Raw genomic sequence first — 27,365 nt, 5'->3', positions numbered from 1 at the left:
TTTTGAGTCTTCAAGCCGCTAATATGTGATATGATTCTTCAAATATATGGAAAAATAACTTCTAAAAAGTTAAGCACTCGTGCCCAATACCGACTAGAATCCAAGTAACAGAGATGCTAATAGCCATGATTTTCCAATCAATTACAGTCACATACCCTCACTAGTGTACACAAAAAGCTCTCCTCTGAACAAAAATGTATAAGAAATCACTATCAACTTGACTTAGATGACATTAGAGGCTATAAGCACACCACTGAGTTTGATGACGCTCGTATCCCCGTACCTATGTCATGGACACAATATTAGACATGAGAACTTTACGAAAATTGGAAAGTGAAAGCGACATAGCTGCTTATTAGGGATGTGAAACAGAAGATCATGTTAAGTGATGGTAATACAAGAACCTAGACAACCCCTACCCGTACCCCTTATTGGAGAAAAGGTATTGAGGCATGAACAAAGCTATCACACCAAGCTGCATTTTGAATTATCCTAGCTGATTAAGATTTTGAAACACAATTCATACACATAACATAAGCACTACAAGCAGTGTTTTCAAAATTGGACTGGACCGATAAGACAGAGAACCAGTAGCCGGTCCAATTCCAAAAATTTGACCACAAGCAAAAATTTCTCGTTTCAATTAACCAGCATCTCGAAATCCATCTTTTAACTCTTTTGTATTTTCTCAGAGCTATGTTACTCCGAACTTTTGTTTCTTAAGTCCCTAAAGTTGATACAACGTCTAACACCAATCTATGTATGACATGAGAATATAATCTTCCAAATATATAGAAAACACTTCAAAAAGAAAAATAAATACCGGTGTCAAAGACATACCCGTACCTGACACTCAAAACTCAAGACCAATTAACATTCACTCGTAAATTCAGACTAATATAAAAGCATGTTTAATAAAACTTTCTCAAAGCATAGATCAACAGATACATTGCAATAGGACTGATAAAACCCAATGTCACTCACACTCGGATAAGCGTGTTTTATATGTGAATATGTCTAACAGAGGTATGTTTAATTTCTTCTACGTTTTTCCATGTATTTGTAAGACCCTTGATGTGCTATATTATATCAAAATATACGCTCTGAACATAAATACTTCAAGAAAAATGAAGAACCATGCAGTAAACCTATTCCTTTCACTAATTAAATACAGATTATACAAAAAGCGATCATACCAAGCTGCATTTTAAACTCTACTATTTCGAGACACAAGTCATACACATAACATAGGCACTACAAGCAAAAATTTCTGTTTCAATTAACCAACATCTCGAAATCCATCTTTAAATCTTTAGTATTTTCTCGGAGCTATGTTACTCCTATTTTGCATTGCTTTTCAAGTCCCTAAATTTAACAGAACATCTAACACATATCTAGGTATGACACGAGAATATGACCCTCCAAACATTCAGAACAAACTTCAAAATGGAAAATGAACGCCCGTATTAAACGCGTACCTGCATCTGACACATGAACCTGAGTCCGATTAACATACACAAGCATATATCCACGGTTGCAATTAAATAAATTATTAAAAAAATCATAAAATTTCAAAAAAATGAATAAAACCCAATTCAACCACTGACTCAACCGATTTTTTATCCCAGGTCACAAGTCAACCGGTTCTCTCTTTTACTCTAGACCAATATACCAGCCTGTTTCCGGTCGACCGACCATCCAGTTTCAACAACTATGACTATATATGAATATATACATAAATATATCAAGAAAAACCCGGTCCGAATGACTGCTCCGGTTTCAACAACTATGACTATATATGAATATATACATAAATACTTCAGGGAAAACGAAAAACCAAAGAATCATCAGTAAAACTATTACATCAAATATTTGAACCAAGACATAGTATAACCGAATAAGCAGCAAATACTTAAATTCAACGAGATTAAAGAGGGCAGTGACAGATAAATTAAAACAAAATTCAACCTAAAAATTCCAAATTTGATAACAAATAATATTAAAAAATACCCGATTTATTCTTCAATTATCTGCTCATGCTGATTCTCCATCCTCAAATACTCCCCAATATCAGCCTGATGAAGCACGACAATGGCATTAGGATCCAATTTCCTACAATCCTGTGTACTCTTCGCCGCAACCCCAAACCCCAAAGGCAAATCCGACATGGAAAAAACCACAACCCCATCACCAGGCGCGATGCTCTCCGTTATCCTCCCTAGCCCACCTTTCAAAACGTGATTCGCGTAAAGAAACGACATCTCCGACGTGGGTTTCAGCCAAACCTTGTGCTTGGCGTTAGCAGCCAAGAGGTTTAAGCATTCGATGGTCAGATGGAAGTTGCCACCGTGGGTGAACCTACCTACGCAGGTTCCAATGGAAGCCAGCTTGGTTCTGGCGACGTTAGTGGCTCGTTTGACGAGGGAGTCGCTGACGTAATAGACCTTGTTTTTGTGTAGCCTGAAACAATAGCGACCGGGTTCCTTGTCGGGTCCTTCATGAGATGGGTTCTCGACTATGTTCTTCAGGTTGTTCCCGGTGAATTTAAAGATTTTTTCGAAAACGGCGGTGGTTTCTTTCTCGTCTAGAGGCCTCATCTTTGCTTTTGATTAGGGTTTTGCAGAGGATTTGGCTTTTTGTTTTGTTCTTAAATGATGGTTCAGTAGGGTTTTAGATGAGGGTTATTAAAGTTAAATTCTTCTTTTAGTCCTTATATTATACTTAAATTGCAGGTTCAGTCTTTATATTTTAATTTGGTCTCTTTTTAGTTATGTACCTTTTGAATTTCAAAATTTTATGTGACAATTATATTATCAAATGACTAATATCATTTCAGTTTGTAATTTCTATATGATACTCAGTTATCGTGCCCACGGTAAATGCTGGGTAGCCAAGTGCGGAGCGGATAACTGTTGAAAGCATCTAAGTAGTAAGCCCACCCCAAGATGAGTGCTCTCCTGTTCCGACTTCCCCAGAGCCTCCGGTAGCACAGCCGAGACGGCAAGGGGTTCTCTGTCCCTGCGAGGATCGAGTGACAGAAGTATTGAGAATTCAAGAGAAGGTCACGGCGAGACGAGCCGTTTATCATAAAAAAAAATACACTATTTTAGTTAATGGATTTAATGGCTAACATTTGAGTCGTGATTACAAATTTTAAAAATAAAAAGTATATGAATAAGAAAGATAGAAAATTGAGAACAACTGTTAAATTCTCAACTTATGCATAGTATGAGACTAGTAGCCAGGGGTGAAGCCAGAAATTTTTGTTAGGGGGCGAAATTAAATTGTAATTTTTACAATAGTAAAAATGCAATTTCACCATTTTAATAGCCTGTGTCTTTATAATTTATTAAAGATTAAATCAAATTTTTGTCATTTTTAGAGGGTCAAAGTGCAATTTTACTTTTATTAATTTAAAATTTTAAAAAATTCAAATGGCCTAAATAGAAAATTTTCTATTTTAGGGGCAGGACCCTTGCCATGCCCCTGATTTTGCCCTTACTATTGTTTGGATTAGTACTTTAATTTAAAAAAAAAATACAATGACTACAAAGAATATTAAAGTTCATGTATAGAGACTAAATCTATAACTTACGTATAAGGCAAGGCCTAGCAACAAAATTTATTAATGGATGATACAAGTGTTGAATTTAGCTTGGTATAAAATTGTAAATTGGGCAAGTTGCTTAGCTAGGTCAAATTTAAAAATTCTGAGTTATTTTGTTGGAATTGTTTTAGATATAATTGTTTTTTATTCGAATTATTTTGAATTTAGATGGGATGAGTTAGGTGAAATTGAGTTCCATCAAGTTTGGATTTGAATTAGGATTGATGACTCTGATTGAGATTGTTAATTGAGTTACAATGACTAAAGAATATAAAGTTTAAGTATATAAACTAGATAGACAACTTAATGCAAGGACTAGCAATGTAATTAGGGTGGGTTTGGATGGGCAATTGGGTGCGGTGCAATGCATTTAGTTTACTTTTTGTTTCGCGCTACAGTATCTAATCTCACCGCTACCGCTGCTTTTACACTAACCGTAGGTAAACGCACCGCCCATCCAAACTCACCCTTAATAATGGATGATAAAAGTGTTGAATTGAACTTGCGGTAAAATTGTAAATTGGAACAACTTGGCTAGTTAGGTGAATTTTATTTTATTTTTAGTTATTTTGTTAGAATTATTTTAGATTTAATTATTTTTTTCGAATTATTTTGAATTTAGATGGGATGAGTTTGGTTGGGTTTTAATAAATAAGTTAGAGTTTTCGGATTTCAATTAAGAATTATATCTTTAGTTTAGATTTTGTTTTCAAACATTAATCTTATTACAAGTTCTTATCATATGTTCATTTTTATATACTGGTTAGAACTAGTCATAGTCTCTCCTCAACCATTAACTAGGAGGATAATGTGTTTTAATTCACTCGAACTCACGTCCTCCTGCATTGGCAACAATACCGATGCCAATCAAGCTAAAACTTAATTTATCTCTAGTTGAGATTGTTAATTGACTTACTAATAAACAACCAGTTTATCATTGAGGTTAAAAAGTGTTACGGAAAAATGCTTTTAAAAATTTCAACTATATTTATCATTGATGTCAAAAAGTGGTTTTGAGAAAATAAAAAGATAAATTCATTAAAAAAACACTTTTCCAAAAACTAAAAATATTTACTAATTTGGTTTGGGATAAAATCCAAGTTTAAAAATGAGGTTTTGTTTGAGAATTTGCTTATTTGCCTTTTTTTTTTTGAAATAATGTTTTATGTACCCAAAAAGTTATGGTTCGGATTAAAAAGTACTTCTCAACATTAATGATAAATAAAGCTTAAGTGTTAAGAAGGAGAAAATAGACACGGTTACAAGAGTTTTTTTTTTCATTTAGGGTCCAATCTAGGCTTGCTCATGGGTTAGATCACTTGCCCAAGTATAAAAGTTTGTTTGAAAAATGGGAGGGTTTGAACAAAAAACAAGGATAAAAAATAGGATTGAATAAAATTTAAGGTCCATTTTCCATATGGGTTGAGCCTTGGGCAATATTTTTTTACCCGAATTCGGCCCGGCCCAAATATATTATATTATAAAAATATTATATTAATTATATATGTTAAATAATAATTATTTATATATATTGATATTGATATTAAATTATTAACTCAATAATAATTAAACTAATTACTCAACCCAAAATATAAAATTTTAAAAATTTATATTTAATGCAATAAATATTTATCATATTTATTAATTTTTTAATATAATAAAATATTTGTTATAGTTATAGTAGTGTTTTTAATATAAATAAAATTTAATGTGTTAGAAATATTTTATTTTAACATTTTTTAGTGCATTTAGTGTATTGTATATTTTAAAAAATGCTCTCAAATAAAATTAATTTAAAAATCAAATATGGGTGGGTCAGACCCGAGTTTATCAATCTTAAATTGCGTCAGACTTGAGTAAAAAAGTAAGTTCATTTTTCAGGCGGGGTTGGGCCTAAACTTGAAAAGTTGATCTAGATACATTGTATGAGCCCAGCCCAAACTCAACTTGACCCATGAGCTCCTCTAATCTAATTTGATTCAACTTTAAAATAATTAGATTGGTGACTAAATATAAAAGAATACTTCCTAAAAAAGTTTGTTTGGTTTGGGGGTAAACTATAACTAAAGTCACTAAACTATTCGAAAAATTACAAAATGGTTAGTAAATTATTTGAAAATTTTCATTGTTACCAGCATAGGAGGACGTGAGTTCAAACGCATTTTATTTTCTTTCTTAAGGGTTGGAGAAGGATTTTGGGAACTTTTAGGCCTTGTATAAAAAATATGTCACAAGTCCTTGTACTTTTTCAAAATTTGGAATTTAGTATTTTTATTTTCATTTACAGGGATTTAATCCTCCTACTTTTCAGATTTCAAATTTTAGGTCAAATAGTTAACACTGCTAGGTTTGTTTGGTGTGACATTTTGAAATAAAAAAATACTGACTTAGCAACAATATAGTTCAAAAATAAAGTTGCTATGAACTTAAATCTAACAAAAAAAAATAGTGTTGGTAGTTGGACTTGAATTTTGAAATTTGAAAAGTCAAGGGACTAAATTATTGAAAATGGAAGTATATGGACTAAATTTTAAATTTTCGAAAAATACAAGGACACATATGATATATTTTTAACCAAGAAACAGTGAAAATAATAAAAAATAAAAAAATACAACAACCAAAGGAAAAAAAAAGTGAAAAGGATCTTTTAGTAAAAAAAAAAAACACTCCATTTCCTTCTTCAATGCTTTGTCGGAACTCAGCTTTCAATCTTCGTCCTCTTTAGGAGATATTTTTATCAGGTGTTTTTATTTATTATTTATTATTTCTTTTCTTTTTAGGGTATCTATTGATTCTCATGTATTTTGCTTTTCCGGTTTCAAGTTGATGAGTTTCTCGTTTTATTGAGGTTAGACTGAGTCTATCGACTTCAATTTAATAACGTTTTCAGAAAAAAAATGTTAAATTGTTTGGTTGCTGAGAAAATGTTGGTATTATTTCAAGTAGCAGCACTGTCGCTTAAAGTCCTGATTTTTTAAGTTATTTTATGGAGGAATCTTTTGTAAATTTGTGGGGTTTTTGTTAATTGAGCTAAAGGTTATGGAATGTTGGTGATTTTGAGCTGAAATGTTAGCTGATTATGCCATTTGAATCATTGATGATGCAGGTTAGGGTTTTTTCGATGACGATGAATGAGAGGAAAACGATTGAACTTGAACAAGGATGGGAATTTATGCAAAAAGGAATTACAAAGCTAAAGAACATTCTTGAAGGCTTGCCAGAGCCTCAATTTAGCTCAGAGGATTATATGATGCTTTATACGTATCCGATCCTAAGTCATTTTCTGTTTGATTGGTTTTGTTTTTTTTATAGGAATTATTGTAGACATTACTGTTTTCATATGTTGTGAATGTTTTCTTTTTGGTGCCCTTGACCTTTGTTATGTGTAGAACCATTTACAATATGTGTACCCAAAAGCCGCCTCACGACTATTCTCAACAGTTGTATGATAAGTATCGAGAATCTTTCGAAGAATACATCACATCATCGGTAACTAATGTTTGCTGTTATTATTTATGTTTGGACTTAGTGATAATGTGCCTTATGGTGATATTTGTTGTTTCGGTCATAAGTATTTTCATGTATTATAAGGATCATACTCTCGTACCCAAGTCTGAATATGTAACGAACATAAGTACTTTACGATAAACATAAGCTAGCTGAAAGTTTTTTGTATCAGAGGAATCAAATGCCTCTCTATCTCTTTTGTTGGTAGCATTGAAAGTGCCTTACAACTCCTCCTCACCCCAAACCTGCCCTGAATCCGGGCCAATTGGTTACCTTCATTTTAATGATCTCTCTCTCTCTCTATATATATATATTATTTGCTTGCTTTGGAGGCAGATGAATCGTACTTTAGTTCTAGTTGTAGGATTTTAAGGAAAACTATTTATTGAAGTGAAATCATTGTAGCAAAGCAAGTCATGTCCTGTTGATTATAGATTTGGTTGTGCCATGTCTTTTATCTTTTGATTCTCTACTAATACAATTCATAAAATATTTCCTTTATAGGTACTTCCATCTTTACGTGAAAAGCATGATGAGTTTATGTTGAGAGAGCTGGTGAAAAGGTGGACTAACCATAAAGTTATGGTTAGGTGGCTTTCACGGTTCTTCCATTACCTTGATCGCTACTTTATTGCTCGGAGGTCATTGCCTCCCCTTAATGAAGTTGGACTCACATGTTTCCGAGAGTTGGTATGTGCTGACTGAATACATTTGCTATGATACATTGTACTTTGTTATACGTTATTGGGAACTTATATGCTCATTTTCTCTGGTTTAAGGTCTACCAAGAGGTAAATGCAAAAGTGAGGGATGCAGTAATTTCTCTGGTAATTTCAGTTTTCTCTTTGCATTTATTGTGCACCTGTTTTTTTATTCAGCCAAATAATAATAAGTAATACCCTCCCTGATCTTAAATCAGATTGATCAAGAACGTGAAGGTGAGCAGATCGATCGAGCTTTGTTGAAGAATGTTTTGGATATATTTGTTGAAATTGGAATGGGGCAAATGGATTACTATGAGAATGACTTTGAGGCTACTATGCTCAAAGATACAGCTGCCTATTATTCAAGGAAGGCTGCAAATTGGATTGTAGATGATTCTTGTCCCGATTATATGTTGAAAGTATGCATTATATATGGTTAATATTATTCTTTTAATTTGTCGACTTAGATAGTGTCTAATGATTCATTTTGCTTTTTTCATTTCAGGCTGAGGAGTGTTTAAAACGAGAGAAAGATAGGGTCTCAAATTACTTGCATTCTAGTAGTGAGCCTAAATTACTCGAGGTTGGTATTTGCTTTTTTGCTATATAAATCTGCCCTTTCGTATTGGAAATAATCTTACACTTCAAGGTCATTCTAAACATTTTTCAAAATGTTGTTTCTTTTGATCTTTTATAGAAAGTTCAACATGAGTTGCTGTCTGTCTGGGCAAACCGACTGCTTGATAAAGAGCACTCTGGATGCCATGCATTGCTCAGAGACGACAAGGTGCTTGCTGCATGCACAAGTTATTTATTTTGTTGCTTGATATTTTGGCTAATCAACCATTGATCACCTTTCTCTTTTAACTTTCTAGGTGGAGGATTTGTCAAGAATGTTTAGACTCTTTTCAAAAATTCCTCGAGGGTTAGATCCTGTGTCAAGTACCTTCAAACAGGTTAACTATTTCTTAGCAGTCATCTCATATAACATACCTTGAATTACTTCAATTGGATGATCATTTATTATTTCCATAATCCTCAATGTATTATTTTCATTCTCTTACACTTTTAATATTATGCTCTTGTTTTGACTCCAGCATGTTACTGCTGAAGGCACGGCGTTGGTCAAACTGGCCGAGGATGCTGCAAGCACTAAAAAGGTTCTGATTTTTCATTTCAAAGTTTCATTTTTTTTATATCATTTATGTTTGTATCTAATCATACCAAAATGTTTTATACCTTAAGCAGGCAGAAAAACGGGACGTGGTTGGCCTGCAAGAGCAGGTAAAATTTTTATTTGTTCTACGTAGCATTAGACTGTTTCAAGGTTTGAAAACTAATTTTTTTTTGTGGCTTTCAGGTTTTCGTGAGGAAAGTGATTGAGTTGCATGACAAATACCTAGCATACATGAATGATTGTTTTCAAAATCATACTCTCTTTCACAAGGTCTGTAATAGATAGTGTTTTCAAGATAAGTTCCGAAATAAGTCTGATGTTTTCAAGTTTGTTCTTAATATTGTCTATTTTCCATAGGCTCTCAAAGAGGCTTTTGAAGCCTTTTGTAACAAGGGTGTTGCCGGAAGCTCAAGTGCGGAGCTACTTGCTACCTTTTGTGATAATATTCTCAAGAAAGGTGGAAGTGAGAAATTGAGTGATGAAGCCATCGAAGAAACACTCGAAAAGGTTTCTTGTGCCCTTCCACAGTGTTCTATATACATTTTAGGACCTATTTCACTTAACATCATATAATCTTGTTCTTTTTAGGTTGTGAAGCTACTTGCTTATATTAGTGACAAGGACTTGTTTGCGGAATTCTACCGGTATATGTTGCACTTTATTTGAAAATACAATTCATTTGGCTCGAGAATATTCAACTAATTTTGTTTTTGTGAATTATTATTGGTAGGAAAAAACTCGCTCGAAGGCTTCTTTTCGACAAGAGTGCTAATGATGACCATGAGAGAAGTATATTGACAAAGCTGAAACAGCAGTGTGGCGGCCAGTTCACCTCAAAGATGGAAGGAATGGTCGGTTTCTGTTATTATCATTTGTGCACCAAAAGCCACTTTCTATTCTTATTTCCAAATGTTCTTAACTTCTTGTGTAGATCTTTTTGTCAAATGCTTTTCTGTTGTTTTAGGTGACAGATTTAACATTAGCAAGGGAAAACCAGACAAATTTTGAGGAGTATTTGAGCAATAATCCAAATGCAAATCCGGGGATCGATTTGACAGTAACTGTTTTGACTACTGGTTTCTGGCCAAGTTACAAGTCTTTTGATCTCAACCTTCCTGCTGAGATGGTATAGATATAATTGTGGCAAACAATTCGTTTTTCATTTTTGTATTGCTACTTGTAAGTTTAAGTTTACCGGAAGTCACTAACTTCGGGTTCTTTCTTTTTTTTCTTCCTTCTTTTCCCCTAAAAACCTTTTTAGATTAAGTGTGTTGAAGTTTTCAGGGACTTCTATCAGACGAAAACGAAACACAGGAAACTTACTTGGATGTATTCTTTGGGTACTTGTAACCTTATTGGGAAGTTTGAACCAAAAACAATGGAGTTGATTGTCACGACATATCAGGTAATATGGCCAAAAGGATTATTTCTAGTCTTTGTTTCCCTTTATAATATTTTTTCGCTAACACCAAGTCTTCATGGTCTTTAGGCTTCTGCCTTACTGCTATTCAATTCCTCCGATAGACTGAGCTATTCGGAGATCATGATACAGTTGAACTTAACCGATGATGACGTTGTTAGACTTTTGCATTCGTTGTCATGTGCTAAATATAAAATTCTGAACAAGGAGCCAAGCACAAAAACCATCTCCTCCACTGATCAGTTCGAGTTCAACTCCAAGTTTACCGATAAAATGAGGAGGATCAAGGTACTTTTTAACAAATAAACCAACCAATATTCCGACTTACATAATATCTTCTAATGGATTTCTTTGTTTACCATTCAGATTCCTCTTCCCCCTGTGGATGAGAAGAAGAAAGTAATTGAAGATGTTGACAAGGATAGACGGTATGCCATTGATGCCTCGATTGTGCGCATCATGAAGAGTCGGAAAGTTCTAGGTCACCAGCAGTTGGTTATGGAGTGTGTCGAGCAGTTAGGCCGCATGTTCAAGGTTCATTTCAGACTCTTTTCCTACTATGCACACATGTCTGCTGTTGTTACTTCCTTGCTTTCTGTGGTTGTGCTAATCAAAATTTCATTATTGCAGCCTGATTTCAAGGTGATCAAGAAGCGAATTGAGGACTTGATTACACGAGACTATCTTGAGAGGGACAAAGATAACCCCAATATGTTCAGGTACTTGGCATGATGCGGGCTATGGACATTATCATCATGAAGTGATAACTATTTTGCTGCTGCAAATAGCTCGAAACAGCTAGACATAGTCAGTCCGTGGTGAAAATGGCATATAAACCTAACGAGATGCCACCGGATGAGTCCTTTTGGTGATTTTGCTTAGCAGGAGCTGAGATGCTTGTACAGTAAGAGCCAGGTTTGGTCAAGTTGTAAAATTCCGAAACCAACCCAGAAAACTTGTAATTGATCCCATAATATGGTCCGGTGCAGCAGGGGACCATCTAGTATCTGGTTTCACGTTTCTGCAAAAAACAGAGCACATTTCATGACTTTAGTTTGATGCTTGTTTGTTTTGCTCCCCCATTCCCCCCATTGTTCCTCTAAAAGGGGGGAAGATGTGTAAGTTTTAAGTTTTGTATACTTAAGCTTCATTATGATTGTAAATTTGTTGAAATATTAGGACTGCTTTTTTTCTTAATGCAACCAGCATTTTATGCTTTTATAATTAGCCTGTAATTGATAAGGAGCATCTCTATTGTCTCATGTATATAAGCTCTCTCAAATAGCAAGGGGAGATTCTCCAAACCTCTCTTCTCTTATTCACCTTGTTCTCTCGCTCTTCATCTTCTCTTTAGTACTTAAAACTTCTCTCAGACGGCTCTTCGCTCTTCAAAGGCGAACTGTCACCAACTCTCATCATATCTCCTCGTTGATTTCTCATAGCAACAATTATAATTTTAGCATAGATCAAATATTTAGTGCAATGGTAATGAGCAATGATCAAAGCCACACTAGAGAGGAAAGTTTGATGCTTGTAGGAGATGGGGTTTGTCGGAGCAAGAGATTCGTGAAGCTTTTCAAAGGCATCCTATGTGTATGACACTTTTTGAGGATAAGATCATGGCCATAATGGATTTTCTGGGGTTGGTCGAAATGCCTATACCTATCCCTTACATTCGCCTCTAGGCGTTGCAATATTTCATGCTTGAGCTTTAGGGCTTAAGGAGAAGAAGAAAAGAGAAAAATAAAATAAAAAGGGAAAGTTCATGTGAAAATGACAGAAAAAAATAAAAAAATATTGTTAAAGACAGCTTAATAAATCGATAACATTAGTGATTATATTGTAATTTTCTATAGTTTGATAATCAAAATATAATTTAAAGCATAATTAATTGACTAAACTTGTAGTTTAACTTAAATATATATATATATAGGTAAACTATACCCAAACTCACTAAACTATTAGTAAGTTTGTATTTTGATTACTCATCTTTAAAAAGTTCCAAAATTATCATTAAACGATTAATTTTTTTATTTAAATCGCTAGATAATTTAAATCATTATTGTATGGACTTCTTTGTTTGCACCGCATACACCAATCGAGAATTCTCTTTTTTCTTCTATTTTATAGTTCATGTTTTTTCATAAAATAGCTTTGAGTGTCATGAATTTGAGAATAAAAATCCAAATGGTTTTCTTTATTGATCTCTAACACTAACCGTCAGATCAACTTGGATATAAAGTATCTTGTTCTACTTGTTGATGAATATTGATCCACTGTATTGATCGTCAAATTATCACTTGGAGCTTACCAACTAGACTTAAAAAAAAAAACTTAACAACAAATAACTTAAATAAAAAACTTTAGAATAATTCAGTGATCATTTTGTAACTTTTTGAAGTTGAGTGACTAAATCATAAACATATTAATAGTTGAGTGACCTTATCCTAAATATTTTAAGATATAAAAATGGAAAAGGAAAAAACCATTGGAGGATTTTGGAGGTTTAACCGGCGCTGGCAGTGAACTTCGGTTCTCCCATACTCTGCCGGAAAAGTCAGATTCTATCTCTGGGGTCACATAAAAGAGGTTAGTGAGTGAGATTTTTGAGCTTCAATTCCTATGTTTTATTCAATCTTTAGAACTAGTCTTCTTCATGGGAGGCGAGCCATGGCAGCCTCTCAAAGTTTCAAATTTTCAAACATTAAAATATCAACTAGTCTTAGATTCATCTCCATTAGCTCAAATGGACACTCATTTACAGTTTCATACCTTATAAACAAATGTGGGTTCTCCACAGAATTGGCTTCACGGGCTTCAAGTTATGTTCATTTTGAAACCCCTGAAAAGCCTGATTCTCTGTTTGTTTTCCTGGAAAATCACGGGTTTTCGAGAACCCAAATCTTAAATCTCATAAAAAAAAGGCCAAGGTTGCTTGTTTGTGATACTGAGAAAACTCTTTTGCCCAAAATAGAGTATCTTCACTCCTTAGGTTTTTCAAGGCCAGAGCTTGCTAAAATCTTGAGTAGCTATCCTACATTGTTGATGCATAGTTTAAAGAACCAAATTATCCCTAATTTTAATTTACTGAGGAACTTGTTTCACTCTGATGATAAGGCTATTAAGGCTATAAAACGATTTACCCCTATTCTTGTGTACGATTTGGAGTCGTATTTGTATCCAAATATGAATGTTTTGAGAGTAATTGGAGTCCCCGAATCGAATATCCTTGTGCTGCTTAACCGTCAGCCTAGATCACTTTTGTATAATCCGGTTCGGCTTAAGGAGATTGTGGAGGAAGCCGAAAGAATGGGGTTTGATCCTTCAACGAAGATGTTTCTCAGTGTGGTTATTGCTTTGAAATCAATGACCAAATCCACACTAGAGAAGAAGTTTGATGTTTATAGGAGATGGGGTTGGTCTGACCAAGAGATTCATGAAGCTTTACGGAGGCATCCGTTGTGTATGACGGTTTCGGAGGATAAGGTCATGGCTATAATGGATTTTCTCGTGAAAAAAATGGGCTACAGTTCTACTCTTATTGCCAAACAACCGAGTATTTTGAGGAAGAGCTTCAGGAAGAATATTATCCCAAGGGCTCTGTTTGCTCGAGAATTGTTATCACAAGGTTTGGTTAATGACTTAAAATTGTCTGTATTGTTTGACACATCGGAAAAGGTGTTCATTAGGATGTTTGTTGACCGTTTCGTAAACAAAGCACCTGAGCTCTTGAAGCTTTACAAAGAAAAACTTAAGATTTCAGAAAAAAAACAAACATTAGAAGTGAGTTAGCATAGGCTGCAGCATTAGCATTGGACCATAGGAATTACTTTTGGCGCCTTATGATTTGGATTCTTTTCGTTTCATGTTGCCTGGTTTCAGTTCATTAATTTGGTCTGAAACAGTAAACCTCGTTGTAGTTTGAAATTGTCAATGGAACCAGCAATGTTATTTTAGCTGTATTCTTTTCTTCCATTGATGAACCTTTAAGCTCAACATTTTGTTTGCTTTGATGTTTATTTAAATCTCCTTGGTTTGAAGTGCAATAGTGTAATGAGTTTATTTTGCAGCCTTATTAGTGTCTAAAATGATCTCGAACTAGTATCTTTGGTATGAAGCTGAACTTGGAGTTTAGCTCGGTTGGTTCATACTGTCACCGTTATGAGATGGCATCTCGAATTAGCATTTGATCTAGTGTCCTTGTTCTTTTTGCATCTAAATCGTCTCGTGTCATTTGTTAAAGAGTTACAAAGCTGAATCTGAACCCGGAATTTAGCTCACTTGATTCCTACAATCACTCTTGAAAAGTGACATTCATGAAGCTTTCACTTTTTCCTCGTTCTTGGGCTCTATTTTGCTTTTATTTTGGGGGATTGGTTTAGTGGTATTCCACAACAAAGATCAATAAAAAGTAGGGTAAATTATGTTCAACGTCGATTACATCAATTACGTTTTGATCATTTAACTTTAAAAATTATTATCAGAGGCCATCTCATATTGTCGTTGTACCATTAACATCACTTGACTCGGTTACATATGATCATATTATAATTTTTGGATAAAATTGTTTTTTGGTCCCTTTCAATTTTGATAGAGCAACTTAATCCCTCTTAAAAAAAAGTGGAGCAATTTGATCACTGTTAGTTTCAAATTGAGCAACTAAAGATAATTGTTTACTTTGTTAAAAGGTTTTTTTGTCCATTATACATAATTTTTATTGGTATGGTAACAAAATTAGTTCTTGATGTTTATATATTGTGTAAATGTTAATAAATGTGAATTGTTGCAAGCTAAATTTATTAAATTAGATCCAAATTGACAAAATGTGTAAATACTGCTGGCTTAATTTATTAAATTAAGATCAAATTATTAGAATGTGTAAATTTTAAAGGTTAAATTTAGTATTATACCAATAAAATTATACAATTGTCGAAAAATATTAACATTTGTTCACTCTCAAAATTGCTCTGATTGACCATTTTACTCAATATCGAAATTGAAAGGGACTAAAAATACCATTTTACCTACTTTTTTAAAGTTTGATAATCAAAACCCAAGTGACTAAAGTTGTAGTTTAAACTAAATTTATATATTAAGTATATATCCCTAAAAACGGAAAAGGAATACACCATCGGAGGGTTTAGCCGGTGCCGGCAGTGAGCTTCAGCTCTCCCATTCTCTGGGGGAAATTTCTGATTCTATCTTTGGGGTCACATAAAAGAGGTTGGTGAGTGCACTTTGAGTCGATTCCCATGTTTTATTCCATCTTTAGAACTAGTCTTCTTCATGGGAGGCAACCATGGCAGCCTCTCAAAGTTTCAATCTTTCAATCATTAAAATATAAACTATTCTTAGATTCATCTCCATTAGCTCAAATGGACACTCATTTACAGTTTCATACCTTATAAATAAATGTGGGTTCTCCACAGAATTGGCTTCACGGGCTTCAAGTTATGTTCATTTTGAAACCCCTGAAAAGCCTGATTCTCTGTTTGCTTTCCTGGAAAATCATGGGTTTTCGAAAACCCAAATCTTAAATCTCATAAAAAAAAGGGCCAAGGTTGCTTGTTTGTGATACTGAGAAAACTCTTTTGCCCAAAATAGAGTATCTTCACTCCTTAGGTTTTTCAAGGCCAAAGCTTGCTAAAATCTTGAGTAGCTATCCTTCATTGTTGATGCGTAGTTTAAAGAACCAAATTATCCCTAATTTTAATTTACTGAGGAACTTATTTCACTCTGATGATAAGGCTATTAAGGTTATAAAACGATATACCCCTATTCTTGTGTACGATTTGGAGTCGTATTTGTATCCGAATATGAATGTTTTGAGAGGAATTGGAGTCCCCGAATCGAATATCCTTGTGCTGCTTAACCGTCAGCCTAGATCACTTTTGTATAATCCGGTTCGGCTTAAGGAGATTGTGGAGGAAGCCGAAAGAATGGGGTTTGATCCTTCAACGAAGATGTTTCTCAGTGTGGTTATTGCTTTGAAATCAATGACCAAATCCACACTAGAGAAGAAGTTTGATGTTTATAGGAGATGGGGTTGGTCTGACCAAGAGATTCACGAAGCTTTCCGGAGGCATCCGTTGTGTATGACGGTTTCGGAGGATAAGGTCATGGCTATAATGGATTTTCTCGTGAAAAAATTGGGCTACAGTTCTACTCTTATTGCCAAACAACCGAGTATTTTATGGAAGAGCTTCAGGAAGAATATTGTCCCAAGGGCTTTGTTTGCTCGAGAATTGTTATCACAAGGTTTGGTTAATGACTTAAAATTGTCTGTATTGTTTGACACATCGGAAAAGGTGTTCATTAGGATGTTTGTTGACCGTTTCGTAAACAAAGCACCTGATCTCTTGAAGCTTTACAAAGAAAAACTTAAGATTTCAGAAAAAAACAAACATTAGAAGTGAGTTAGCATAGGCTGCAGCATTAGCATTGGACCATAGGAATTACTTTTGGCGCCTTATGATTTGGATTCTTTTCGTTTCATGTTGCCTGGTTTCAGTTCATTAATTTGGTCTGACACAGTAAAACTCGTTGTAGTTTGAACTCTGAAATTGTCAATGGAACCAGCAATGTTATTTTAGCTGTATTCTTTTCTTCCATTGATGAACCTTTAAGCTCAACATTATGTTTGCTTTGATGTTTATTTAAATCTCCTTGGTTTGAAGTGCAATAGTGTAATGAGTTTATTTTGCAGCCTTATTAGTGTCTAAAACGATCTCGAACTAGTATCTTTGATATGAAGCTGAACTTGGAGTTTAGCTCAGTTGGTTCATACCGTCACCGTTATGAGATGGCATCTCGAATTAGCATTTGATCTAGTGTGCTTGTTCTTTTTGCATCTAAATCGTCTCGTGTCATTTGTTAAAGAGTTACAAAGCTGAATCCGAACCCGGAATTTAGCTCACTTGATTCCTACAATCACTCTTGAAAAGTGACATTCATGAAGCTTTCACTTTTTCCTCGTTCTTGGGCTCTAGTTTGCTTTTATTTTGGGGGATTGGTTTAGTGGTATTCCACAACAAAGATCAATAAAAAGTAGGGTAAATTATGTATAACGTGATTTACATCAATTATGATTTGATCATTTAACTTTAAAAATTATTGTCAAAGGCCATCTCATTGTACCATTAACATCAATTGACTCGGTTTCCGGTACATAACATAAACAAATGATCATATTATAATTTTTGGATAAAATTGTTTTTTGGTCCCTTTCAATTTTGATAGAGCAAATTAATCCTCTTAAAAATGTAGAGCAATTTGATCACTGTTAGTTTCAAATTGAGCAACTAAAGATAATTATTCACTTTGTTAAAAGTTTTTTTGTCAATTATACATAATTTTTATTGTTATAGTAACAAAATTAGTTCTTGATGTTTATATTTTTGTAAATGTTGATAAAATGTGAATTGTTGCAAGCTAAATTTATTAAATTAGATCCAAATTGACAAAAATGTGTAAATGTTAATTGTTAGAATGTGTAAATTTTAAGGGCTAAATTTATTATTATACCAATAAAATTATACACTTGGCTGAAAAATATTAACATTTGTTCACTCTCAAAATTGCTCTGATTGACCATTTTACTCAATATCGAAATTGAAAGGGACTAAAAATACCATTTTACCTACTTTTCTAAAGTTTGATAATCAAAACCCAAGTGACTAAAGTTGTAGTTTAACCTAAATTTTTATATTAAGTTTATATCCCTAAAAAGGGAAAAGGAATACACCATCGGAGTGTTTTGGAGGTTTAGCCGGTGCCGGCAGTGAGCTTCAGCTCTCCCGTTCTCTGGCGGAAATTTCTGATTCTATCTTTGGGGTCACATAAAAGAGGCTGGTGAGTGCACTTTGAGTCGATTCCCATGTTTTATTCCATCTTTAGAACTAGTTTTCTTCATGGGAGGCAAGCCATGGCATGCCCTCAAAGTTTCAATCTTTCAATGATTAAAAAATCAACTACTCTTAGATTCTTCTCCAAGACCTCAAATCAAAACTCGTTTACAGTTTCATACCTCATGAACAAATGTGGGTTCACCCCAGAATTTGCTTCATTTGCTTCAAAATATGTTCATTTCGAAACACCTGAAAGGCCTGATTCTCTGTTTGCTTTCCTGGAAAATCATGGGTTTTCGAAAACCCAAATCTTAAATCTCATCAAAAGAAGGCCAAGATTGCTTATTTATGATACTGAGAAAACCCTTTTGCCGAAATTGGAGTTTTTTTACTCTATAGGTTTTTCAAGGCCTGAGCTTACTAAAATCTTGACTAGCTATCCTGCAGTGTTGATATGTAGTTTAAAGAAACAAATTATCCCTTCGTTTAATTTACTGAGGAACTTGTTTCAGTCTGATGATAAGGCTATTAAGACTATAAAACGATATGGTGCTATTTTTGTGTATGAGTTTGAGAGGAATTTAATTCCCAATATGAATGTTTTGAGAGGAATTGGAGTCCCCGAATCGAATATCCTAATGCTGCTTAACCATCAGCCTAGACCGCTTTTGTATGATCAGGTTCGGCTTAAGGAGATTGTGGAGGAAGTTAAAAGAATGGGGTTTGATTCTTCGACGAAGAAGTTCATCGATGTGGTTATTGCTTTGAGTTCAATGAGCAAATCCACTCTAGAGAAAAAATTTGATGTATATAGGAGATGGGGTTGGTCGGACCAAGAGATTCATGAAGCTTTTCGAAGGTATCCTATGTGTATGGCAGTTTCTGAGGATAAGATCATGGCCGTAATGGATTTTCTGGTGAACAAAATGGGCTATAGTTCGACTCTCGTTGCCAAACAATCGAGTATTTTAAGGCAGAGTTTAGAGAAGAGGATTGTCCCCAGGGCTTTGTTTGCTCGAGAATTGTTATCACAAGGTTTGGTTACTGACTTTAAATTGTCTGTATTGTTTCACACATCGGAGAAGGTGTTTGTTGACCGTTTCGTAAACAAAGCACCAGACCTGTTGAAGCTATACAAAGAAAACCTCAATGCTTCAGAAAAAAAAAGGAGTTAGTATAGGCTGCAACATTAGTATTTTGTAGTATGTGCTAACTTTCAGTTTAGGACCAAAGGAATTACATTGAACGTGTTTTGTTGTAGTTCGAATTTGTCAATGGAATGAACAGGCAATGTTATTTTAGCTGTATTCTTTTCTTCCATTGATGAACCTTTAAGCTCAACATTTTGCTTGCTTTGTTGTTTATTTGAGTGTCCTTGGTTTGAAATGCAATATTGTAATGAGTTTTGATGAAACTTAGTGTGTTTCTTTTTTCATCTAAACAGTCTCAGATTAGTGTCTTTGATAAACAGCTATACTCAGAGCTTAGCTCAATTGATTCATACGGTCACTCTTACAGGATGTCCAGCAAGTTTGGGGCTCATTTTTTAGCATTTGCCAACTTTGTTAATCTTTCTTTCTCTAAATGGAAGTGTGTGTCCTTGATCCTTTTTGCATCTAAATGGTCTCGTGTCATTCGATAAATAGTTATGAAACTGAATGCGGAATTAAACTCATTTGATTCATACAATCACTTTTAAGAAGTGTCATTCAAGAATTTCGGGTTCGAATCTTTAGCATCTTCAATCTTTTCTTCATATTCTTGGGCTCTATCTTTGCTCAAAATTTTGGTATTTGCTTTTGTTTAGATCCTCTTTCATCATTTGTTTTGGTAAAGAGAATCAAAGGCATAAAAAGGTGATTTGGGTCAGCCACCAAACAAGCATAAGAATTATAAGATGCTATTTTTATATGGGTAAAAATACTCTTTATGTTAGGAGATGGAATGTATTTTCTTTCTCTACTAAAAAATGAATAAATTAATCTTTGTACCTTTGGTCAAAGAACAAACTAGTCGTTCGGTTAAAAATTTCATTCATTTTTAGTGTTAAAAATTGGTCATTGTACATCAGCATAACGTACACGTGACATGTCATATTATTCCACCAACTTAAAATACGTAAATTAAATAGTAAACATGTGTACTTATTATAAAGTCAATTTGGATCCAATTTGTTAGAAAAGCAAATCATATCTTTAAAACTTAGGAGAATTATTATTTTTAACACATCATATCTAAATAGTTCAAGTGATACATTACATATACACATGTTTGCAATTTGATCTATTTACTTTATATATGTTTCAAGTTATATTCGAGTTGTTATTTAATGTTCAATCTAATGGCGAGACTGAAAACAAAAGATCTGACTGAAATGATATTGATAATTTAAGAATTCAATTAATTTAAAATGTGTCATAGTTTAAGGATGTCTAGTGAAATTAATCCTATATCTTTCTTATTGGAGCATAAAACAAGTTGGGCTAAAAGCCTTTGACACTTAACAGGAAAATACCCATTCTAGGTTTTTGGAGGTTTCACCGGGGCCGGCACTGAGCTTCAGTTCACTCATTTTCCGCCGGGAAAAAAATCAGATTTCATCTTAGGGCACGTCAAGAGGTTAGTGAGTGAGATTTTTGAGCTCCAATTCCAATGTTTTATTTCATCATTAGAACTAGTTTTGTTCATGGGAGACAAACCATTGCAGCCTCTCAAAGTTCCAATCTTTTCATCTTAAAACGACCAATTGGTCTTAGATTATTCTCCAATAGCTCAAATGCACACTCATTTACGGTTTCATACCTTACAAATAAATGCGGGTTCTCCCCGGCATTGGCTTCTCGGGTTTCAAATTTTGTTCATTTTGAAACCCCTGAAAAGCCTGATTCTCTGATTGTTTTCCTGGAAAATCATGGGTTTTCACAAACCCAAATCGCAAATCTCATCAAAAGACAGCCAAGGTTTCTTCTTTCTGATACTGAGAAAACCCTTTTGCCCAAATTAGAGTTTCTTTACTCTATAGGTTTTTCAAGGCCTGAGCTTGCTAAACTCTTGAGTAGCCATCCTCATCTACTGAAATATAGTTTAAAGAAACAAATTATCCCCTCGTTTAATTTACTGAGGGACTTGTTTCAGTCCGATGATAAGACTATCAAGGCTATAAAACGATTTGCTGGTATTCTTGTCAATTATTCCAAGTCATATTTGTATCCGAATATGAATGTTTTGAGAGGAATTGGAGTCCCTGAATCGAATATCCTTATGCTGCTTAACCGTCATCCTCGAACGTTTTTGTATAGTCCGGTTCGACTTAAGGAGATTGTGGAGGAAGTCAAAGGAATGGGGATTGATTCTTCAACGAAGAAGTTTCTCGTGGCGGTTCTCGCTTTGAGATCAATGAGCAAATCCACACTAGAGAAGAAATTTGATGTATATAGGAGATGGGGTTGGTCGGACCAAGAGATTCGTGAAGCTTTTCAAAGGTATCCGCCATGTATTGCGGTTTCAGAGGATAAGATCATGGCTATAATGGACTTTCTTGTGAACAAAATGGGCTACAATTCGACTCTTATTGCCAAACAATCAAGTGTTTTAAGTCGGAGCTTAAGGATTATTGTTCCGAGGGCATTGTTTGCTCAAGAATTGTTATCACAAGGTTTGGTTAATGACTTAAAATTGTCCGTATTGTTTGACACATCGGAAAAGGTGTTCATTAGGATGTTTGTTGACCGTTTTGTAAACAAAGCACCCGATCTCTTGAAGCTTTACAAAGAAAAACTTAAGATTTCAGAAAAAAAATTAGAAGTGAGTTAGCATAGGCTGCAGCATTAGTATTTTGTAGGATGTGCCATGTTGCCCTTGAAGACCAAAGGAATTACTTTTTGCACGTTAACATTTGTATTTTTTTCGTGTCCGGTTGCCTTGTTTCAGTTCATTACTTTTGTCTGAAACTTCTTGTAGTTGGAATTTGTCAACAGAAGCAGCCATGTTTCTGTAGCTGTATTCTTTTCTTCCATTGATGAAGCTTAAGCTCAACATTTTGCTTGACTTGCTGTTTATTTCTCATTGGTTTGAAGTGCAATAGTGTAATGAGTTTTGTCAAATGAGTTTCATTCACAGCTGTATTAGTGTCCTTTTCTTTTTGCATCTACATGGTCTCGAATTAGTGTCTTTGATACAAAGTTGAACCCGAAGCTTAACTCGGTTATAGTCACTCTTACGAGTTGGCATCCAGTAAGTCCAAGGCTCTAATTTTCGCATTTGCAGTAGTGTAATGAGTTCCATTTGCCAACTTTGTTATTCTTTCTTTCTCTAAATGGAAGTGTGAAATGAGTTTCATTTGCATCCTCATTATTGTCCTTGTTCTTTTTGCATCTAAACGGTCCGTGGAATTTAGTTCAATTGATTCATATAGTCACCTAAGAAGTGATGTTCGAGAAGTTCGGGTTTGAATCTAATATAAATCAAATAGATGTATCTTTTAACGAGAGATCCTTAGGATGAATCTTTCAATGAAATACTTTTCATATGGATGTATCGATATAAATTATTAAGTCTTATATCGGTGTAAGTGGATTTTTCCATAATATTTATTCGATATAAAAATAAATTCAAAGTTTCATTATGTATAAATAGTTGCATATTGGATAAATAAGTATAGTTAAAAGCGTAAATTAGTTTTTCTATTAAAAATTTATCCATTTTATTATTAAAGAATTGATAGTGTACATCAACACGAGGTATACGATGGGAGCAAAATGCAATGTGACTTCTAATACAAGAGATTTCATAGTATTTTTTTTATATGTAAAAATAAATTCAATAAATTATATATTTGAGTTTAGGCAGCAAACATGAGTTTGGATTTGAGGAGGAATATTTTAAAATATGGGAATCAAATAATAAACATGTGTATTTATTAGAAATGCAGATGATATCTTTAAAATTTGGGAGAATTATTTTTTAACACATCAATTCTAAATAGTTCAAGTGATAATAAATATACACACGTTTGCAGTTTGATCCATTTATTTTATATATGTTTCAAGCAATATTTGAATTGTCATTTAATGTTGAATTTAATGGTGAGACTGAAAAAAACTGACTGATATGATATTGATATTATAAGAACTTAATTAAAATGTTTTGAAGTTTATGAATCAATTTAAAATATGTGTCATAGTTTAAGGATGTCTAGTGAAATTAATCCTATATATTGCTTACTGGAGCATAAAACAAGTTGCGCTTAAAAGCCTTTGACACTGAACAAGAAAAAACCCATTGGAGGTTTTTTGGAGGTTTCACTGGCACCGGCACTGAGCTTCAGTTCACTCATTTTCCGCCGGAAAAAAATCAGATTTCATCTTTAGGGCACTTCAAGAGGTTAGTGAGTGAGATTCATGAGCTCCAATTCCAATGTTTTATTTCATCATTAGAACTAGTTTTGTTCATGGGAGGCAAACCATTGCAGCCTCTCAAAGTTCCAATCTTTTAATCTTTAAACGATCAATTGGTCTTAGATTATTCTCCAATAGCTCAAATGGACACTCATTTACGGTTTCATACCTTATAAACAAATGTGGGTTCTCCCCAGAATTGGCTTCTCGGGTTTCAAAATCTGTTCATTTTGAAACTCCTGAAAAGCCTGATTCTCTGATTGTTTTCCTGGAAAATCATGGGTTTTCACAAACCCAAATCGTAAACCTCATCAAAAGACAGCCGACTTTGCTTCTTTCTCATACTGAGAAAACCCTTTTGCCCAAATTAGAGTTTCTTTACTCTGTAGGTTTTTCAAGGCCTGAGCTTGCTAAACTCTTGAGTAACTATCCTCGTCTGTTGGTATCTAGTTTAGAGAAACAAATCATCCCCTCATTTAATTTACTCAGGAACTTGTTTCAATCTCATGATAAGACTATCAAGGCTATAAAACAATGTACTGGTATTCTTGTCTATGATGCGTATGTGTTTTCGAATATGAAGGTTTTGAGAGGAATTGGAGTCCCTGAATCGAATATCCTTATGATGTTTAGTAATCCTCGAGCATTGTTGTGTAATCCGGTTCGGCTTAAGGAGATTGTTGAGGAAGTTAAAAGAATGGGGTTCGATTCTTTGACGAAGAAGTTCGTCCATGTGGTTATTGCTTTGAGTTCAATGAGCAAATCCACACTAGAGAAGAAATTTGATGTATATAGGAGATGGGGTTGGTCGGACCAAGAGATTCGTGAAGCTTTTCAAAGGTATCCGTCGTGTGTTACTGCTTCAGAGGGTAAGATCATGGCTATAGTGGACTTTCTCGTGAACAAAATGGGCTATCATTCGAATCTCATTGCTAAACAACCGAGTATTTTCAGTCAAAGCTTAGAGAAGAGGATTGTCCCAAGGGCTTTATTTGCTCGAGAATTGTTATCACTAGGTTTGGTTAGTAACTTAGCATTGTCTGCATTGTTCGACACATCGGAGAAGGTGTTTGTGAACCGTTTTGTAAAAATTGCACCCGAGCTCTTGAAACTATACGAAGAAAAAAAAATGAAGTCAGTATAGGCTGCAGCATTAGTATTTTGTAGGATGCATTAAATTGCAGATTAGGACCAAAGGAATTACTTTTGGCGCATTAAGCTTTGGATATTTTTCATGTTCGTGTTGTCTGGTTTGAGTTCATTATTCTTGATCTTCAACTTGTTGTAGTTTGAATATGTTAATGGAACCAGCCACTCTCTTTTAGCTGTATTGTTTTCTTCCATTGATGAGCCAAGCTCAACATTTTGCTTGCTTTGTTGTTTATTTAAGTCTCCTTAGTTTGAAATGCAGTAGTGTAATGAGTTTTGTGAAATGAGTTCCATTTGCAGCCTTGATCGAGGGGCTTAATTGAATTTTTTTTTATTAAACGTAAAGACTTAATTGAATGCAATGCAAACTGTAGAGGGCTTTAATTGATCTTTTAAAAATTTTAAAAAGCTTTTTAGAGGTAAAAAAATAGAAAGAATCAAAGGCATAAAAAAAATGTTTTGGGTCAGCCACCAAACAAGCATAAGAATGAGAAGATGCAATTTTTATATGGGTAAAAGGAAAACGGATTGCAAATTTCTAAATAATGGTTTATGTAGGTTAGATTAAAAAGTAATTTAGTTTTTTACTAAAAATTTTATCTATTTTTATTGTTAAAAATTAGTAATTCTAAGTATATGTGATATGTTATTTATTATTGTCTGATTATTTTATTAGCTGTATTTGTTTTTAACGATACAAATGGATAAATTTTTAAATAAAAAGAATAAATTTACTCTTTAATATAACTTACAAAGATTAATTTTTCTATTTTTTTAAGTATAAGTAGCAAAATAAAATCTTAGTCTGTGTTTTTTTATATGTAAAAACAAGTTTTAAAGCCTTTGATACTGAACAAGAAAATACCCAATTGAGGTTTTTGGAGGTTTCACCGTGGCCGGCACTGGGCTTCAGTACACTCAATTTCTGCCGGAAAAAAAAAATCAGATTTCATCTTTAGGGCACGTCAAGAGGTTAGTGAGTGAGATTCATGAGCTCCAATTCCTATGTTTTATTTCACCATTAGAACTGGTTTTGTTCATGGGAGGCAAACCATTGCAGCCTCTCAAAGTTCCAATCTTTTAATCTTTAAACGATCAATTGGTCTTAGGTTATTCTCCAATAGCTCAAATGGACACTCATTTGCAGCTTCATACCTTGTAAACAAATGTGGGTTCTCCCCAGAAATGGCTTCTCGGGTTTCAAAATATGTTCATTTCGAAACACCTGAAAGGCCTGATTCAGTGTCTGCTTTCCTGGAAAATCATGGGTGTTAGAAAACCCAAATCTTAAATCTCATCAAAAGAAGGCCAAGATTGCTTATTTATGATACTGAGAAAACCCTTTTGCCGAAATTTGAGTTTTTTTTACTCTAGGTTTTTCAAGGCCCGAGCTTACTAAAATCTTGACTAGCTATCCTACAATGTTGATATGTAGTTTAAAGAAACAAATTATACTTTCGTTTAATTTACTGAGGAACTTGTTTCAATCCGATGATAAGACTATCAAGGATTCAAGGCTATAAAACGATTTGCTGGCATTCTTGTCTATGATTCCGAGTCATATTTGTATCCGAATATGAATGTTTTGAGAGGAATTGGAGTCCCTGAATCGAATATCCTTACGCTGCTTAACCGTCAGCCTAGATCGCTTTTGTATGATCCGGTTCTGCTTAAGAAGATTGTGGAGGAAGTCAAAAGAATGGGGATTGGTTCTTCGAGGATGAAGTTTCTTGTTGCGCTTCAAGCTCTCAGATCAATGAGCAAATCCACATTAGAGAAGAAGATTGATGTTTATAGGAGATGGGGTGGTCTGACCAAGAGATTAACAAGCTTTCCGGAGGTATACATTGTGTATGACGTTTCAGAGGATAAGATCATGTCTACAATGTATAGAGATTAATTTGTCTATTTTTTTTAATGTAGGGAGCAAAATGTAATGTGATTCCTACTGCAAGAGATTTCATGGTACTTTTTACTTTTTCATATGTAAAAATAAATTCAATAAATTATATATTTGAGTTTAGGCAGCAAACATGAGTTAAAATTGTTATCACAAGGTTTGGTTAATGACTTAAAATTGTCCGTATTGTTTGACACATCGGAAAAGGTGTTCATTAGGATGTTTGTTGACCGTTTTGTAAACAAAGCACCCGATCTCTTGAAGCTTTACAAAGAAAAACTTAAGATTTCAGAAAAAATATTGGAAGTGAGTTAGCATAGGCTGCAGAATTAGTATTTCGTAGGATGTGCCATGTTGCCCTTGGAGACCAAAAGAATTACTTTTTGCACGTTAACATTTGGATTTTTTTCATGTCCCGTTGTCTTGTTTCAGTTCATTATTGTGGTGTGAAACTTTGTAGTTGGAATTTGTCAATGGAAGCAGCCATGTTTTTGTAGTTGTATTCCTTTCTTCCATTGATGAAGCTTAAGCTCAACATTTTTCTGGACTTGCTGTTAATTTAAGTCTCATTAGTTTGAAGTGTAATAGTGTAATGAGTTTCATTGGCTGCCTTATTAGTGTCTTTTGTTTTTTCTGCATGTAAACAGATTCGAATCAC

At 34.1% G+C, this 27,365-nt stretch overlaps 7 protein-coding genes and 1 pseudogene across 10 annotated transcripts; 7 read left to right on the top strand and 1 right to left on the bottom strand.

Annotated features, from left to right (window-relative positions):
• On the bottom strand, positions 1 to 2,655 carry LOC105775134 (uncharacterized). 3 transcript variants are annotated; one of them, XM_012597667.2, is made up of 2 exons: positions 2,011 to 2,655; positions 1 to 283 (listed from the first exon to the last, which is right to left on the bottom strand). In XM_012597667.2, the coding sequence occupies exon 1, from the start codon at positions 2,595 to 2,597 to the stop codon at positions 2,016 to 2,018; it is 582 nt and encodes a 193-aa protein (XP_012453121.1). In that variant the 5' UTR covers positions 2,598 to 2,655; the 3' UTR covers positions 1 to 283; positions 2,011 to 2,015. The 3 variants fall into 3 exon arrangements, with proteins under 3 accessions (XP_012453121.1, XP_012453127.1, XP_012453133.1); XM_012597673.2 differs by lacking the exon at positions 1 to 283 and adding an exon at positions 1,256 to 1,484; XM_012597679.2 differs by lacking the exon at positions 1 to 283 and adding an exon at positions 1,256 to 1,478.
• A 3,555-nt stretch (positions 2,656 to 6,210) lies between these two features.
• Positions 6,211 to 11,639, top strand: LOC105775119 (cullin-1). 2 transcript variants are annotated; one of them, XM_012597652.2, is made up of 20 exons: positions 6,211 to 6,348; positions 6,714 to 6,868; positions 6,997 to 7,096; positions 7,619 to 7,804; positions 7,894 to 7,941; positions 8,034 to 8,237; positions 8,324 to 8,401; positions 8,516 to 8,605; positions 8,694 to 8,774; positions 8,916 to 8,978; positions 9,067 to 9,102; positions 9,179 to 9,265; positions 9,353 to 9,502; positions 9,584 to 9,639; positions 9,726 to 9,846; positions 9,960 to 10,121; positions 10,257 to 10,400; positions 10,485 to 10,703; positions 10,782 to 10,949; positions 11,046 to 11,639. In XM_012597652.2, the coding sequence occupies exons 2-20, from the start codon at positions 6,729 to 6,731 to the stop codon at positions 11,145 to 11,147; spliced, it is 2,235 nt and encodes a 744-aa protein (XP_012453106.1). In that variant the 5' UTR covers positions 6,211 to 6,348; positions 6,714 to 6,728; the 3' UTR covers positions 11,148 to 11,639. The 2 variants fall into 2 exon arrangements, with proteins under 2 accessions (XP_012453106.1, XP_012453112.1); XM_012597658.2 differs by having other exon boundaries at positions 6,333 to 6,455.
• A 1,446-nt stretch (positions 11,640 to 13,085) lies between these two features.
• Positions 13,086 to 14,207, top strand: LOC105775112 (transcription termination factor MTERF6, chloroplastic/mitochondrial-like). The gene has a single exon (XM_012597645.2). The coding sequence runs from the start codon at positions 13,086 to 13,088 to the stop codon at positions 14,205 to 14,207; it is 1,122 nt and encodes a 373-aa protein (XP_012453099.2).
• Positions 14,208 to 16,231: 2,024 nt separating this feature from the next.
• Positions 16,232 to 16,825, top strand: LOC105786630 (uncharacterized). The gene has a single exon (XM_052628466.1). The coding sequence runs from the start codon at positions 16,232 to 16,234 to the stop codon at positions 16,823 to 16,825; it is 594 nt and encodes a 197-aa protein (XP_052484426.1).
• Positions 16,826 to 18,113: 1,288 nt separating this feature from the next.
• LOC105775066 (transcription termination factor MTERF8, chloroplastic-like) lies at positions 18,114 to 19,697 on the top strand. Its single transcript, XM_012597610.2, has one exon. It carries the CDS (start codon positions 18,292 to 18,294, stop codon positions 19,435 to 19,437), a length of 1,146 nt encoding a protein of 381 aa, XP_012453064.1. The 5' UTR covers positions 18,114 to 18,291; the 3' UTR covers positions 19,438 to 19,697.
• A 1,066-nt stretch (positions 19,698 to 20,763) lies between these two features.
• Positions 20,764 to 22,309, top strand: LOC105775041 (uncharacterized). The gene has a single exon (XM_012597591.2). The coding sequence runs from the start codon at positions 20,915 to 20,917 to the stop codon at positions 22,073 to 22,075; it is 1,161 nt and encodes a 386-aa protein (XP_012453045.2). The 5' UTR covers positions 20,764 to 20,914; the 3' UTR covers positions 22,076 to 22,309.
• A 1,198-nt stretch (positions 22,310 to 23,507) lies between these two features.
• Positions 23,508 to 25,040, top strand: LOC128040536 (transcription termination factor MTERF15, mitochondrial-like). Its single transcript, XM_052629415.1, has one exon. The coding sequence runs from the start codon at positions 23,678 to 23,680 to the stop codon at positions 24,800 to 24,802; it is 1,125 nt and encodes a 374-aa protein (XP_052485375.1). The 5' UTR covers positions 23,508 to 23,677; the 3' UTR covers positions 24,803 to 25,040.
• A 604-nt stretch (positions 25,041 to 25,644) lies between these two features.
• On the top strand, positions 25,645 to 27,119 carry LOC128039829 (uncharacterized; annotated as a pseudogene).
• Positions 27,120 to 27,365: the final 246 nt, after the last annotated feature.

The sequence above is a fragment of the Gossypium raimondii genome, chromosome 1 (assembly GCF_025698545.1).
Source record: "Gossypium raimondii isolate GPD5lz chromosome 1, ASM2569854v1, whole genome shotgun sequence".
Lineage (NCBI taxonomy): Eukaryota > Viridiplantae > Streptophyta > Magnoliopsida > Malvales > Malvaceae > Gossypium > Gossypium raimondii.
This window is presented reverse-complemented; position numbering and strand designations above follow the sequence as displayed.

Coding starts and splice junctions, on each gene's coding strand:
- LOC105775041 (XM_012597591.2), top strand. CDS start 20,915: ATGTTTTATTTCATCATTAGAACTAGTTTTGTTCATGGGAGACAAACC.
- LOC105775066 (XM_012597610.2), top strand. CDS start 18,292: ATGTTTTATTCCATCTTTAGAACTAGTTTTCTTCATGGGAGGCAAGCC.
- LOC128040536 (XM_052629415.1), top strand. CDS start 23,678: ATGTTTTATTTCATCATTAGAACTAGTTTTGTTCATGGGAGGCAAACC.
- LOC105775134 (XM_012597667.2), bottom strand. CDS start 2,597: ATGAGGCCTCTAGACGAGAAAGAAACCACCGCCGTTTTCGAAAAAATC.
- LOC105775112 (XM_012597645.2), top strand. CDS start 13,086: ATGGCAGCCTCTCAAAGTTTCAAATTTTCAAACATTAAAATATCAACT.
- LOC105775119 (XM_012597652.2), top strand. CDS start 6,729: ATGACGATGAATGAGAGGAAAACGATTGAACTTGAACAAGGATGGGAA. Junction 7,097..7,618: donor AAGAATACATCACATCATCG/GTAACTAATGTT, acceptor TTTCCTTTATAG/GTACTTCCATCTTTACGTGA. Junction 10,122..10,256: donor TCAACCTTCCTGCTGAGATG/GTATAGATATAA, acceptor AAACCTTTTTAG/ATTAAGTGTGTTGAAGTTTT.
- LOC105786630 (XM_052628466.1), top strand. CDS start 16,232: ATGAATGTTTTGAGAGGAATTGGAGTCCCCGAATCGAATATCCTTGTG.